The sequence below is a fragment of the Penaeus monodon genome, chromosome 36 (assembly GCF_015228065.2).
Source record: "Penaeus monodon isolate SGIC_2016 chromosome 36, NSTDA_Pmon_1, whole genome shotgun sequence".
NCBI classification, from domain to species: domain Eukaryota; kingdom Metazoa; phylum Arthropoda; class Malacostraca; order Decapoda; family Penaeidae; genus Penaeus; species Penaeus monodon.
In genome coordinates, this window is record NC_051421.1 from 19294565 (window position 1) to 19309094 (window position 14530).

General features: G+C 36.8%; 2 protein-coding genes across 5 annotated transcripts; both read left to right on the plus strand.

Annotated features, from left to right (window-relative positions):
- Window positions 1-167: 167 nt before the first annotated feature.
- LOC119595831 (DCN1-like protein 3) lies at window positions 168-1772 on the plus strand (the record flags this gene model as incomplete). Its single annotated transcript, XM_037945014.1, is given in 1 exon segment — window positions 168-1772. A coding segment is annotated over 1 exon segment (823 nt), but the record flags the coding sequence as incomplete, so codon positions are not given.
- Window positions 1773-7571: 5799 nt separating this feature from the next.
- On the plus strand, window positions 7572-14161 carry LOC119595832 (UBX domain-containing protein 4-like; the record flags this gene model as incomplete). Of its 4 annotated transcripts, none has more annotated exon segments than XM_037945016.1 (6): window positions 7572-7632; window positions 10126-10240; window positions 11286-11420; window positions 12234-12367; window positions 13481-13736; window positions 14016-14161. In XM_037945016.1, coding segments are annotated over 5 exon segments (753 nt in total), but the record flags the coding sequence as incomplete, so codon positions are not given.
- Between the last annotated feature and the right edge of the window lie 369 nt (window positions 14162-14530).

Sequence of the window (14530 nt, forward strand, 5' to 3'; positions counted from 1 at the left end):
GTCCTGTCTGTCTGTCTGTCTCTGCTTCTCTCGCCTTTGTCTCTCTCTCTCCTCTTCTCTCTCTCTCTCTCTCTCTCTCTCTCTCTCTCTCTCTCTCTCTCTCTCTCTCCCTCTCTCTCTCTCTGTTTTATCTTCACATGAAATTAACATGTTTGTCTCTTACTTTTAGAAGGAAGTGAGAGTGGTAGCAGCCTCAGTGGACTTGAAGGAAGGTCACCAGTGCCACCACCTGATGCGCAAAGCAATGGCAGTGGAAAGAACAGCATAATTGTTAGTGCTCCAGAGAAACGGTCATTTTATTCTAGGATTCCACCCCTTGCTAAAACTGCTAGTAATGAAGTTAAAAGACTATCATCCAAAGAATATTCGGAAGCAAAGATTATTAGCTTGTTTGACCACTATAAGGACCAGCATTATGATGCTATACTATCAGAAGGTATTGAACATCTGTGCATGGATCTGAATGTTAAACCAGAAGAGTTTATAGTGTTAGTGTTAGCCTGGAAATTTGGGGCAGAAACTATGTGCCGGTTTACGCGTGCAGAATTCTTAAGTGGATGCAAAGCACTTAAAGTGGATTCAATCAAGGGTATACAGTCCAAATTCTCAGATATGCTACATGAGGTCCAGAGACCAGAAGAATTCAAAGACCTTTATAGATTTACATTCAAATTTGGTCTGGATTCTGACACCGGCCAACGAATTTTACCGTCCGATATGGCAGTGTTGTTATGGAAACTTGTCTTTTCTCAACGTGAGCCAAGTATATTGAAGAGATGGTTAGCATTCCTTGAAAGACATCCCAATATTCGTGGTATACCAAGAGACACGTGGAATATGTTCCTAAATTTTGCTGAAACTGTAGGAGATGATCTGAGTTCTTATGATGATACGGAAGCATGGCCCAGTCTGTTTGATGACTTCGTGGAATATGAGAATGATCAGTTGAACCAGAACATTAGCAAAGACCATAAAGAAGAAAATGAATAATGATGCTTTTGAAGATAGGATCTGCTGTTTGTCTTTGGAAACTAAAGAAAGGGTTATGTAATTGTACTTTATGCTTTTATTATGTTTAATTTTTGTCTGCTACTTAATATCTCAATTCTATTGTCTTTTTTATGTTCAACGTAAGCATTTCCTCTCTTCTCCATAAATTTATTTTTATCTTCACTTTGCCCTCATGCTTTTAGTTCTTACTCCTTCACTGTTTCCTTGTGTTGTAGCTGTCATTTCATCATCACTTTACTCTTGCCTTCTCTTACCCTTATCTTTCTTTCTCTGTCGCTGTTTCATTTCTACTGGGTTGTATTTTCTCTCTTCCAGTTCTGTATGTTTTGCTTTTTTGCAAATTGTATTAAATTTTTTTTTCAAATATGAATTCTTCTAACATACAGATTTCAGAAGGAAGAGTACTAAGTTTGCTTTTTTATTTATTTATTATTTTTATAGATGATTAGTTACTTTTATAATAAACTTTGTATGCATATATGCTTATTGAAGCTGTCACAAAAATTCTCTTGTACATTTTGTTCAGACTTACAAGTAACAAAAACATAATTTTTTTTCTTTTCTTTCTGGGAAATCTCAATTACCTTGTCTTTGAATCAGGCTTTTGAATAAGTATGATAAAAGATGAATCTATTAATAAGAATAGAGTTTATCAATCTAGTAAATTTTCATTGTGTATCATGTATAATCATACTTCAAAAATATTGTAATTCATTTGTTTAATGATATTCATTGGTATTATATAAACAAATAAAATGGTATGTAAAGAGTTTCTATATACTTCTTTTAATTTAAGAATTAAAGATGGGCAATCAAGGTGAAATTGAGTGAATATTGCTCCTCCCAATATTTTTTGTTTGTAAAAAGAGGAAATTAAGAGGCTGGTACTCTTCAAAATCCTAGAAATAGACCTGTGCCGGCAAATTTCTTCTCTTTCTTTGGCAAATAAGGAAACAAGTTCAACTGCAAACTGAAACTTTGTATCCCAGTTAAGAGTCAATAGGCAAGTGAAGAAAAAATTATAAGGATCCTATAACCTGATAAGACATTATTTTGAAAGGCAGATCTTAATGATTTTATTATTTTTAACTGATTTTGAAATTTATATATTTGTAACATCCATTTGGACACAGTATCTATTGTAAGGAAAAAAAAAAAAAAAAAAAAAAAAGCCTTGATGATATAACTGAAGTAAGAAAAGAATTAATCCACCTTCATTTCTAGGAAAAATGGTAACATTCTCTGAGAAAATCTTTTTGGTAAGCAATGGAGTGGTGGGAAGGGAGGGAGGCGAGAGAGGGAGAGTAGATTAACTTCCCATTTTAGAGTGAGTGAATGAGAAAAGAGGGAGGGACAGGCGGACGGAAAGGGGGGGAAAGAAATAGACAAGTGTATGATGAGGTACTTCACCTTACGTAACTTTACAAGAATTTTCATGTGTTAGACAGTTGACCTATCACTAGAGCTCTTTTATAACTGAAGAGGGAGGGGGGAGTTAAAGATAAAGAGAGTGTGAGTGAGTTTAAAGACAGAAAGATAAATAGGTAAATAGAGAGAGAGATGAGACGAGATGAGATGAGAGAGAGGGACGAGACGAAAGAGAGAGGGAGATGAGATGAGAAGAGAAGAGAGGAGAGAGAGAGAGGAGAGAGAGAGAGAGAGAGAGAGAGAGAGAGAGGAGAGAGAGAGAGAGAGGAGAGAGAGAGAGAGAGAGAGAGAGAGAGAAGAGAGAGAGAGGGAGAGAGAGAGAGAGAGAGAGAGAGAGAGAGAGAGAGAGAAAGAGAGAGAGAGAAGAAGAGAGAGAGAAGAGAGAAGAGAAGAAGAAGAAGAGAAGAAGAGAGGGAGAGAGAGAGAGATATCATATTTTACAAAAGCTCTTTCATAATTAAAGACACACACACACACACACACACACAACACACACACAACATACACAAACACACAACACACACACACACACACACACACACACACACACACACACACACACACACACACACACACACACACACACACACACACACACACACACACACACACACTGCAAGAAAAATGAAGTAGTCAAAGTACAGGAAACAGTTAAGCAGATCGAAAGCAATTTGTCAAATAAAGGAAGAGGCAAATAAGATGACAGCTACGTATGCCGATGTACCGCAAATAAAGGAAACTGTAACTGAAATGGAAAAAAAGACCTAAAGATCACAAAGGAAGAAGTAAAAACAGCTTGCAGAGAGTAAAGAAAACCGAATTTGTCACCTTGGGCAACACACAAGAAATATTGCAAAATTGGCTGATGTAAACAAGGACATAGTAATATTGGGACACGAAAAAGTTGTAGAAGAAGGAATAAAGCGATACAACGGAGACAAGAAATTGACTGATAATATTCTCAAGGTCATATATCTCTGAATTCTCGGAGCTGAACATCGGATTTTTTCGGAAAGGGGGGAAAGACTCACTTTACAGGTGACATTCATGAATAATCACATGGTAATTGATGTAATAACGAAAGCTAAGTCCTGGCCAAACACGAAGCACATAAGAAAATCTGGATAGGAGAAAATATGACCAAAGATGACAAATACTGCAGAAAACATTGAAAATAAAAAACCAAAAACGAACAAAGGACTGAAGAAAAATCATTAGCTTTGCAGCCAAAAGGAATACCGAAAGATGATGTAGAAATGGTATATACAAATATAGATGGTTTATGTTCGAATTTAAGAACTACGTGCAATTACTGAAAGATATAAACCAGATGTAATAAGCATCCTGTATCCAAAGTGGATCCCTCCGTAGACGATGTAACATTAGGACTCGGAGACTACAATATTTGGAGAAAAGACAGGGTAAATGGAAATGGAGGGGGGGGGGGGTAGCATTATTAACAAGGGAAGGAATTATTATATAGGGGATAGAGATTTAACAAGATCCCATAGTAGAACTGAGGGCAACTGAGGTAGAAACAAATAGAGTAAATATAATAATAATAATAATGACAGTGTACTTGCCACCTCATACATCGGTGTGTTCACAAGAAAATTACCAAAAACTTATTCAAGAAACGTTAAAGAGCCTGAAAAAAGTGCTACAACTGTCAGAAACTAATTGATTGGGAAAGTTTCGATCCCAGAGCTCAACTAGATTTGTGGAATGCAAAATTATTAGAAGTCATACATGAATCTTATCTCCTCCAGCATGTAACAGACGTAAGCAAGAAATGGCCAAAAGTGGTTGCTTGCTTGCTTGCTTGAGATTTGCGAAGTTCTGGCTTCGCCCGGGCCTTTCACCAAAAGTGGTTCAATGATAAATGTAAGCAAATGAGAAAAAAAACAAACAACTCCTTTGGAGAAGGCTCAGAAGACATAGATCTCAGACAGCGTATGAAAGGTATAAAGTAGGAAAAAATGAGTATACCCAAACCATGAGGAAGGCGAAATTAGACTTTGAAAAGGATATAATCAATAAATGTACAATCCAACCAAAGCTCTTCTTTAACTACACAACTAGTAAGACGAAAAGTAGAAATCAAATTAACGCCATCAAAGACAATAACATTATTTATACTAAGTAAGAGTAAATGTGTGAAATCCTTAATGTTTGTCCAGGACCCATACTTTGAAATGGCAAGTAACCGTACAAATGCAAATCAGAATATCGAAAATATCACACTCGAAAAGAATGAAATAAAAGACACACTGAGAGGGTTAGACAAGACTAAAGCAGAGGGACCAGATGAGATATCTACCTGGGTTCTGAGGGAAATATGTACTCTGCTATTGTTAATATTCCAAAATTCAGCGAGACAAGGAAAACTACTAAAAGATTGGAAACTTGCCAATGTTACACTTTTATACAAAGAATGGCGACAACAAAACCCTCAAAATTATAAACCAGTTTCGTTAACTAGTGTAGTATGCAAGTATTAGAAAGGTTAATTAGGAAACAGTGGCTTGAAGTACTTGACAAACACGATATGATATCAAATAAACAAATTGGTTTTTAAGAAGATAGGTCATGCGAATCTCCTCTGTTTTTATGATAAAAATACTACAAGAAAGGGACGCTGGATGGATTGTGTATACTTAGACTTAAAGAAGGCATTTGATAAAGTGTCTCATAAAAGACTAGTGTGGAAATTTGAACACTTTGGTGGAGTGAAAGGCTAACTCCTTGAATGGACGGAAAGACTTTCTTCATGAAAGACATATGAGAACCGTAATTAGAGGAACGAGTAACTAGCGGAGTAGCTCAAGGGTCGGTCCTGGCGCCGATTATGATTTTTTTTTTCCATAAATAACTTAAGGTAAAAAGTATGCCCAAGTAGTCATCTGAATGTGTTTGCAGAAAAAAAAAAATGAAAAGAAGAAAAGAAAAAAAGATAATAGATGATGTCTCATGCCAATGCCACCAAAGTGACATCGATAACTTATTCATTTGGAGTTGTACATGGAAAATGGAATTTAACACCAATAAATGTCATGTAGTTATGTTAGGAGAAAAAAATCGACCACTATAACAATACAAGCATATATAGAAAAAGACTGGAATAATCATAAACAGGAACCAAAGCCCAAATGATCATATGAATGACAAGGTTCATAAAATGCTAGAGCTGATTGCCAACATGAAGAGGGTATTCGTATATGTGGATGAAGACATGGTAAAGGTCATTACAGCCATCATAAGACCTAGTCTTTGAGTATGGTGCAGTGGTATGGAGTCCACAGTTAAAAGGGTGTCGATAAACTAGAAAGAGTTCAAACAGCAGCCACAAGATGGGCACATACTCTAGGAGATATGAGCTACAAAGAAAGACTACAGAAAATAGGCCTTACTATGGGAGAAAGAAGAAAAGGAGGTAACATGATAATGATGTTCAACTATATTACAGGAAGGGTGAAGTTAGACAAAGATGACTTTATAATTTTGAACACAAGAAGGACGAGAGGACACAGCAAAAAGTTGAAAGTAAACAGAAGCGAGAAAGAAGAAGTTGTTTCCCAAACAGAATTATTGAAACATTCCGAATGACAAAATGTGCATCAATTTAAAAAGTTATATGATAATTTAATTATAGCTGACGGGACCATATGACATGAGCTCTTCTCCCACACTGAAACTACTAGGTAAATACAGGGGTGTATGGGGAGGAGGAGGAGGAGGAGGAGGAGGAGGAGAGAGAGAGAGAGAGAGAGAGAGAGAGAGAGAGAGAGAGAGAGAGAGAGAGAGCGTGATGAAAATCATATTCAACTACGACAAACACAATCGTAGAATCATATGTCATCATTCATCGAACCTCTGATCCATTCCCTCTCTGATGAAAATCAATATTCTATCCATAAACAGACATGGGCAGAATCGCGATACTTGTATCGGGGATACAAATTTACTGGTATCGATATTGCCCTAACTACTCAATAACAGCATCGTTTTTTTTTGTATCGCTAAGGCGTTTTTCTCGACCCCCCCCCCCAAAAAAAAAGAAAAGAAAGTACATCGATACAGTTACATCTCTGTCTTTTTTTTTCTCTCTCTCTCTCCCCCCTCCTCCTCTCTCTCTCTCTCTCTCTATGTGACTTTCTCTCTATATGATATATATTTCCCTTTAAACTCACTCACTCTCTTTATCTCTGACCCCCCTCTCTATCTACCTATCTTTCTCACCCTATTTAAACTCCACACACACACACACACACACTATCTACTTGTTTGTCTACCTCTGTCGTGTCTGTCTCCTCCCCCCCCCCTCTCTCTACGTATCTCTATCCATCTTTGTCTCAAGTTTGAGGAACACGTTTCTGTTGCAGTCATTGTCTGCAGTATAGCAAACATTCAAATCAAATATTTACATATCAGTTGGACATTTTTTTTACAATTTCAAGTATATATGTATCGGTATCGCCTTAGACAAATTCCCTGTATCGATGCCCAACACTACCCGTTAATAAATAGTTCAGTTGTAGCTCTCAGAATTTTGACGAAGCTTCCATTCTCTCTTCGATGAATACCCCCAGTCCCTTGCTCGTCGTTGTTGTTGGGGGGTTAGGAGATGGAGATAGGGGCCCAATGTAGGGAACCACTCCAGCCTTGGACCTAAGCCCTGGCCTCAACTAATTTTGCATGGTCTTCTCCCCCTTTTCATTTCCTTCTCTTCTTCACCCCCTTCTGCTGTCACTTATCCGAATCGTTAACTCAGTTTTACCCTTTTCGCCATAATACTTTACCATAGTGCTCTATGACCTTTGATGTCTAGGATATTTATATGTTTTAACCATTAACCATCTGCGATTAATAACACACCCAAAAAACAATTCACTTCTTTTTACTCCTTTGACAATCATACTATTTATTTATTTGACCATTGAAATCTCAATTTTGTTCTAACAAAGAACTCTTAAATCCCTCTCACCACAGTACTTTATCATAGTCCTATGTGACATTTGATGTCTAGCACATTTATTTTGTTTTACTTATTTTTAGCGTTAAACATTAGACATTCTATCCGCGTGGCCAATCGCCCAATCGAGAAATTCTATCGCAGTCCCCCCGGCGTCCGCCCCCCCCCCCCGAGAGCCCTGGTGATGACAACCGAGTCAGAAGGAGCTGCGAGTCAACCGAGTGAGCTGATGAGTTTTCGTTCATCTCCGTTGCACTGCAATCTGAGCTTGCCTTTTTTTCTTGGTTTGGAAGATGTGATCGTTAAGGTTTTCGTTTTGTTAAAAATGCGGAGGCAGTAGCAGTATTTTGTTTGGAGTTGTACTGGAAATTAAGTGACTGGGCAGTAATTGAGGCATTTTTTTTATAACGTCATATCGAAATCACAGGAGTCATTTTAGTAATTCCATTTTTGTCGAGTGCATAGTTCATAAACCTTAAATTTGTGCTCTCATAACGTAGTTAAAAAGCACCAAAGGTTTTAGAGAACTTCTTGGGCAAGCAACATGAAACATACTTTAGGATTAGTTGATAAATAATTATAAATTATTGTGGTTTACAATTTAGATAACACATTATAGACAAGAATGCATTATTATAAAATCCAACAGATTCATGACACTTCACAAATGATTGTTCTCAAACGGAAGTTATTATCATCTTGTAATTTTAAATGGTTTGCATTTCAGCATTTATGGACCAGAAGGGATAATATCAATGTGCAATATTGTAAACAGCAACATAATCATTAGTTGAGAGAAATAATAACTCTGCAAAGACATAGTCATAGAATGCTGACATTAGGAATAAATTTGGGTGATGCAAGTTCATGTTCAAGAAACCAAGACAACAATCATAATTGTGAAATTTCTAGATTTATTTGTGCCGGAGAAATAACATAGATAATTGTGATAAATGTTTAGAAGACAAATGCAATGGCTTTCAAAGTCGGAATTAATTTTTTTATAACTATACTGGATGTGAATTCTTACAAAAGACCTCTGCTATTTTGGTGCTTCAGCAAAGGCCAACAAATCTGTACCACTTGCTTTTTGACATTCTGATAATAAATCATTAGGGAGATTGACAAAAGACAATTTATCAGAACTTTTGAGGTGAAGAGCTGTTAGCTTTTGCAACAGGTTTTATAGGGTGCAGTGCAGTGCATTAGCAAGTGGCAGATGCAAAAATATTTTGTAAATATTTATCTGTTATTGTGCTATATGTTCAGAGTTATGCCAATATAGTGATGTTATATTTTGCAAATAGTCAGGAATATGATTTAAAGTGCTTTCTTAAATACTTTTATAAACATAATACAAAACAAACAATTGATCGCAGAGAGAGAGAAAATAAAACAGTTGTAATGATTGTAAAAAAACCATAAACATAAGAGTTAGGTATAAAAAATTGTGTGAGGAAGGTAGTAGGGCCAAATCCCTGTAGCTATATGATGTTTTGCTTGGAATTCGGCAAACCACTAGAATGTGCATTCTGGCAAGACCAGTACCTTCCTGGCAGTTTTCTCATAAAGATATATACTTGGTTAAAGTTTGTTGGCCTTGGCTAAAGCACGAAGAGCCGAGGCAACAAAGTGGTCCTAATCCAGTCAGTTATCAGTTTTCCAACTGCTGTTTGGATGTTTGTGTTTGCAAGAATTTGCTAAAAGTACAAAGATTACTACAGAACAAAGTGACTGTTTTGCTCAGTCTCCATAAAGGAGACAGTTGTTGGAACAGTGAACTTAGGGTTTTATATTTTTTTCATGATTTTCACAAGTGCAATTAAGGTCTTCTTTTCCCAAAGACCCCCTTCCAGAGTGTACAAAGCAGAGATAAAAATGATGACCTCTGCCACAGGATCTCCAATGACTAAAGGAATACATTAATACTGATAGAGACTAGCAGGCACCCATTATAGGACACCTTGCAATGACTTGGATGGTGGATGTCCTGTCCTTGGAAATAATAAATCTCATCTGCTGTGCTTCTTCCAGTCTTGATTTTAGCAGTTCGACATGAGGGCAATAAATAATTTGTAGTTTTTAGTTATATCTGGATCATTATTTTAGTTGCCCCCCTACCCCCAGCGTATGGTTTGTATGCTCATAAAAATGAAAAATGTGGAGGATCCCAACGTCAGTTAGTTATTGAGTGATGACATGATGTCTGTAGTAGTAAATTGCAGTCTTCTGGGAATAGTTCTCTTATTTTCATCCTGGCTGTATGCCACTCATTCAACATGTGGGATTTTAACATTTAAGCAGCTATTTACTACATGGACAGACTTTCAAAATTGAATTTTTTTCTTGTAATTATATTGCTTGTGTGCTATCAACATTCAACAAAAATTTGCTGTAACCTGTAGCCCAATAAAGTACTAGCACACAGTTAATTACTTTGCACTCTGACAAAAGCTAACAAACCTCCATCATGTATATTTTGGGAAGATAGATTCTGGACTGGTTCCTTATATGGAGATGAATTGGTGATGATAGTTTGATGAGCACAAATCACAAGGCCAGTGGTTGGTTTGTGGCTGTCTTCTAAACACCCCTAAATTATTTTCTGTGCATTGTTCGTAATTAAATAGTATGGGCAACATCACCAATTTCAGTTCTGCAAATTAAAACCTGAAGCAAAACCACATATTTATTTCTGATCAATTTATTTTCAGCAAGTTGCTTTTGGTGGTTAATAGAGAGCAAGAATGAAGTGGTTTGGAGGAAGTATTCCAGAGGCAATTAGTTCAGCCAAAACACAGAATGCCATATTTGTGGTATATGTGTATGGTAAGTCAGTTGTACAAAGTTGTTAATATAAACTTTCTGTGCAAAAGTACGTACAAACATACACACACACACACACACACACACACACACACACACACACACACACACACACACACACACACACACACATATATATATATATACACACATACACACACACACATGTACATACATATGTATGTTAATATATACATATGTATGTTAGCATATACATATGTACATACAGATATATACATACTTATGAATACATATATATATACATACATACATACATACATACATACATACATACATCATTTATGCCAAAATATCCACATATATACATATACACATACAAACATACATACATATATGCTTACATACACAATGTACAGACACAACTCTGCTTTTCTCTTGTCCAATATATAATTTTAAGTGGCAAAACTTAAGACATAAAAGAAGTATTGCCATTTGCAATGATGTAGGTATGGCAAGCCTTCCATGCATCAGCATCTTTGAAAAATATCAATGCTGAGTTGGTTTGGAATTTTGGTAGAACAGTTCAATGCCATGAAGCAGTTGTTTTATGATCTTTTTAGTTTCATTATGTCAGTGCAAAACTGGCTTTATGAATTCAGAATGTATAATCATTAAAAAGATTTGTAATTAAGAAAAAAAAAAAATTGGAGAACAACATCCAAGATACTAAATAGATCTTAAAAGAATCAAACCGTTTTCAGATTGGGGCTGTTGGCTTACCTCATTGATGGAAAGTGTAGTAGACTATTCAAGAAAACTGGATTTGAATAAGAGGCTTTTTTTTTTTTTCCATATTGCAGAAAAATGCTGTTATATATCAAAGGATAGAGTAATGTATCTACTCTTCAGTGCACCTTGTTCAAATAAAATCATTGATCAAATATATCAGAGAAATTGTAGACCAAAATTGTTATTTTTCCATTTTTTCTGTATAAAAAAGGCAATGTATGAAATTTACTATTTCAAATCAAATGAACCATGTTTAACTAACAGGATAATTATAACCATCTCTTCTTTGTTTTTCCAGATTCATCAGATGCTTCAAAAGCTACTGATGAAGTCCTTGTAGACACAGATATATCAGCAGTCTTGAGTTCGAATAAGTTCGTAGCAATTAAGCTTGAGAATGGTACTGAAAGTGCCTTGCAGTTTTCTCAGATCTGTATCCTTTTTAAGTATGCATCATATGGTTATTATGTGATACAAGATGAATACCAGTAAACATTCAACTTTTTAAAAATGCTTGTTTGGGTTGGGTTGGGTCCGGATGTATTAGATTGGGTTAATATAGGTATAGTTAACTGCAAGTGGCCCAAGAGGGTAAAATCATGCTTAGGCTTCTCATGATTACTTATCTCATGTTTAACACAAATTTAATAATAAGAAAAGATTTTTCTCTGTTAGGTTTATGAATGTCCTGGTTATATCACAGGCATGGCTCATCATCCCCACAGGTAAATCACATCATAAATCATGAGGAAGAGCATGTTTCCACTTTCTAAGACCATTAAGTTAACTTGTAAAAAGAGCTATTGGTTAGAGACCTTAATGAAAGAAACTTCAGCAAGCGGGAGCTAGAGACTTAGAATGAAATAAAGTTATTCGTGTCCAAAAGTGTTTTCATGTCAACTGGCTGAAAATGCATTTATTAAATGTTTTGTCAGTTCAAACATTCATCTATAACATATGCATTGATACATTCACAATGATATACTACTATATTATAGTTGAAGTGCCTTCAACTATGCTCTGCAAATTGAAAATGTATGATATGCTCAATAAGTAGAGGTCAACAGGTAACTATATCAGCTTGTAAAAGTGTTACATGAATGTTTGGAATACTTGTAGAAGGTGATTGGTAGAATAGAAGATAACACAGCCACTTCTGTTTTCAGATTTTTTGTTTGTTTAGAAAAGTAATGCAGCTTGGAAATATATTTATGGATGTGTTTCTTCCTTAATTAATTACTCCTAGATCCTTTGGTGCTTGTTCCGTCACTGTTTTTCATTAGTGGTCAGACAGGATTACCATTAGAAGTTCTTGGAGGACCACTTACCAAAGAAACTATAAGGCAGAAGCTCACCTCCTTGGTTCCTGAAGAAAATCAGGTATGGTATTATATCACAGAGACAGACTGAGATATGCGGAGACAAACACATATAAACAAACATGGACTCAACACATAATTCAGACACAGAGCAGCCCACACACTCATGCATACAAATAATTCACATGCATACACATCCATACACAGAGGCACATGCATACACAGAGGCACATGTATATGCCGAGGCACATGCATACACAGAGGCACATGCATACACAGAGGCACATGCATATGCGTAGGCACATGCATATGCGCAGGCAATACATACGCTCAAGCACATGCATGAATACGCGCAGGCAATACATATGTGCAGGCACATGCATACACGCAGGCACATGCATACACGCAGGCACATGCATACACATAGGCACATGCATACACACACATGCACATACACACATGCAAATACACAATGCACATGCACACAATCATATACACACATGACATACACACATGCATATATACATGCATATACACACATGTGCACACACACACACACACACATGCACACACACACACATGCACACACACAAGCCTATGCTCACACAAGCCTGTGCTCACACAAGCCTGTGCTCACACAAGCCTGTGCTCACACAAGCCTGTGCTCACACAAGCCTGTGCTCACACAAGCCTATGCACACACAAGCATATGCACACATACACACACACATGTACACATGCACGTGCACACGCACACGCAGGCACACGCACGCACACGCACACGCACACGCACACGCACACGCACACGCACACACACACACACACACACACACACACACACACACACACACACACCCACACACACACACACACACACACACACACACACACACACACACACACAAAACCCCCCTACAACCCCCCCCCCCCCCCCCCACACACACACACACACACACACACACACACAACCCCCTACATACACATGTACATGCACATGCACAGGCACACATACTAATGCATACATATCTTTGCTATTGTTGCATGGATTTTTGTATCAGGACAGAAACTCGAAAGAATCGTTAGACTGGATTCATATTTGGCATCAAAGGTATATTATAATGAAACATATGGTAACTTCAAGTTTTGTTTTATAAAGTGTTTTGTAATGTCTCAGGGTGCCAGCTCTGCTGTGACAGCTAATGAAAATGTGAAAGAGGGTGACACACAGAACTCCAATAGTCAACTAGAACAGAAATTAGATAAACCAAACTCGGCAGAGGACGGTGCAGCCTCTGCTTCTGCCTTGATTCAGTCACCAAAAGAGCCAACCTCAGACGACCAAGCATCCCCGTCCGGCTTAGGCAATGAAAATAAGTCTGAGGCAAATGTAACCCCAGACTCCGGAATTCAAGATGATTCAGGAACTCCAGGTGTGTTCAGATATATTAAAGTGGGAAAACATGTCATGAATGATGTAATTTATTTTGCATTGATATTGATATCTTAAAATATTTAGTTGTAGTCATAACAGTTCTGTATTTTAAAAAATAATTGAATTGTCTAGCTTGAGTTGAGCTTGTAACATTGTATTCCTCTTTAAAACCTCAGTTGTACATAGTTGTATAGCAGAATTTGAAATGGCAATTGTTTTGCCAAAACTTGTACATGTATATTTATTATTATTATGATCATATATTATTTTTACACAGACCATGAAGAAAATGACAGTGAAGCAATAGATGATTCAGTCAGCTTGGAAGAAAGAGTAGAGAGAGCAAAGGTTCTTCTTGCCCAAAAACGAGCAGCTCAGGCACAGGAGAAAGCACATGTGAGTGATGTAGTCAGTCTGGTACATGTCAGTTTCATTGTCCATTTTACTTTTATGGAATTTCATCCATAGTATTTGCCTTCTGTATTAGAATATTTATATAGAATCCTTGTTGGCATGAAGGGAATTAGAGTAATCAGATGTGATTTATATATCAATCTATAAGAGCCATTGGATGGTAAATCCCACATTGACTATACTTAAGTTACACCCCCCCCCCCCTTCTGTTTGAATTTAGTCAATAAGTTTGTTCATGGAAAAGTTTGTTCAAGCCATGCCTGTCCCTGTAGTATGTATATACTACAAAACCTTTCTTCTGGTAAATTTTTTATATAGTATATATACTACATCAAATTTCCAGCCATTTTATAGAATCAGTGTATACTTTGTGCTTGG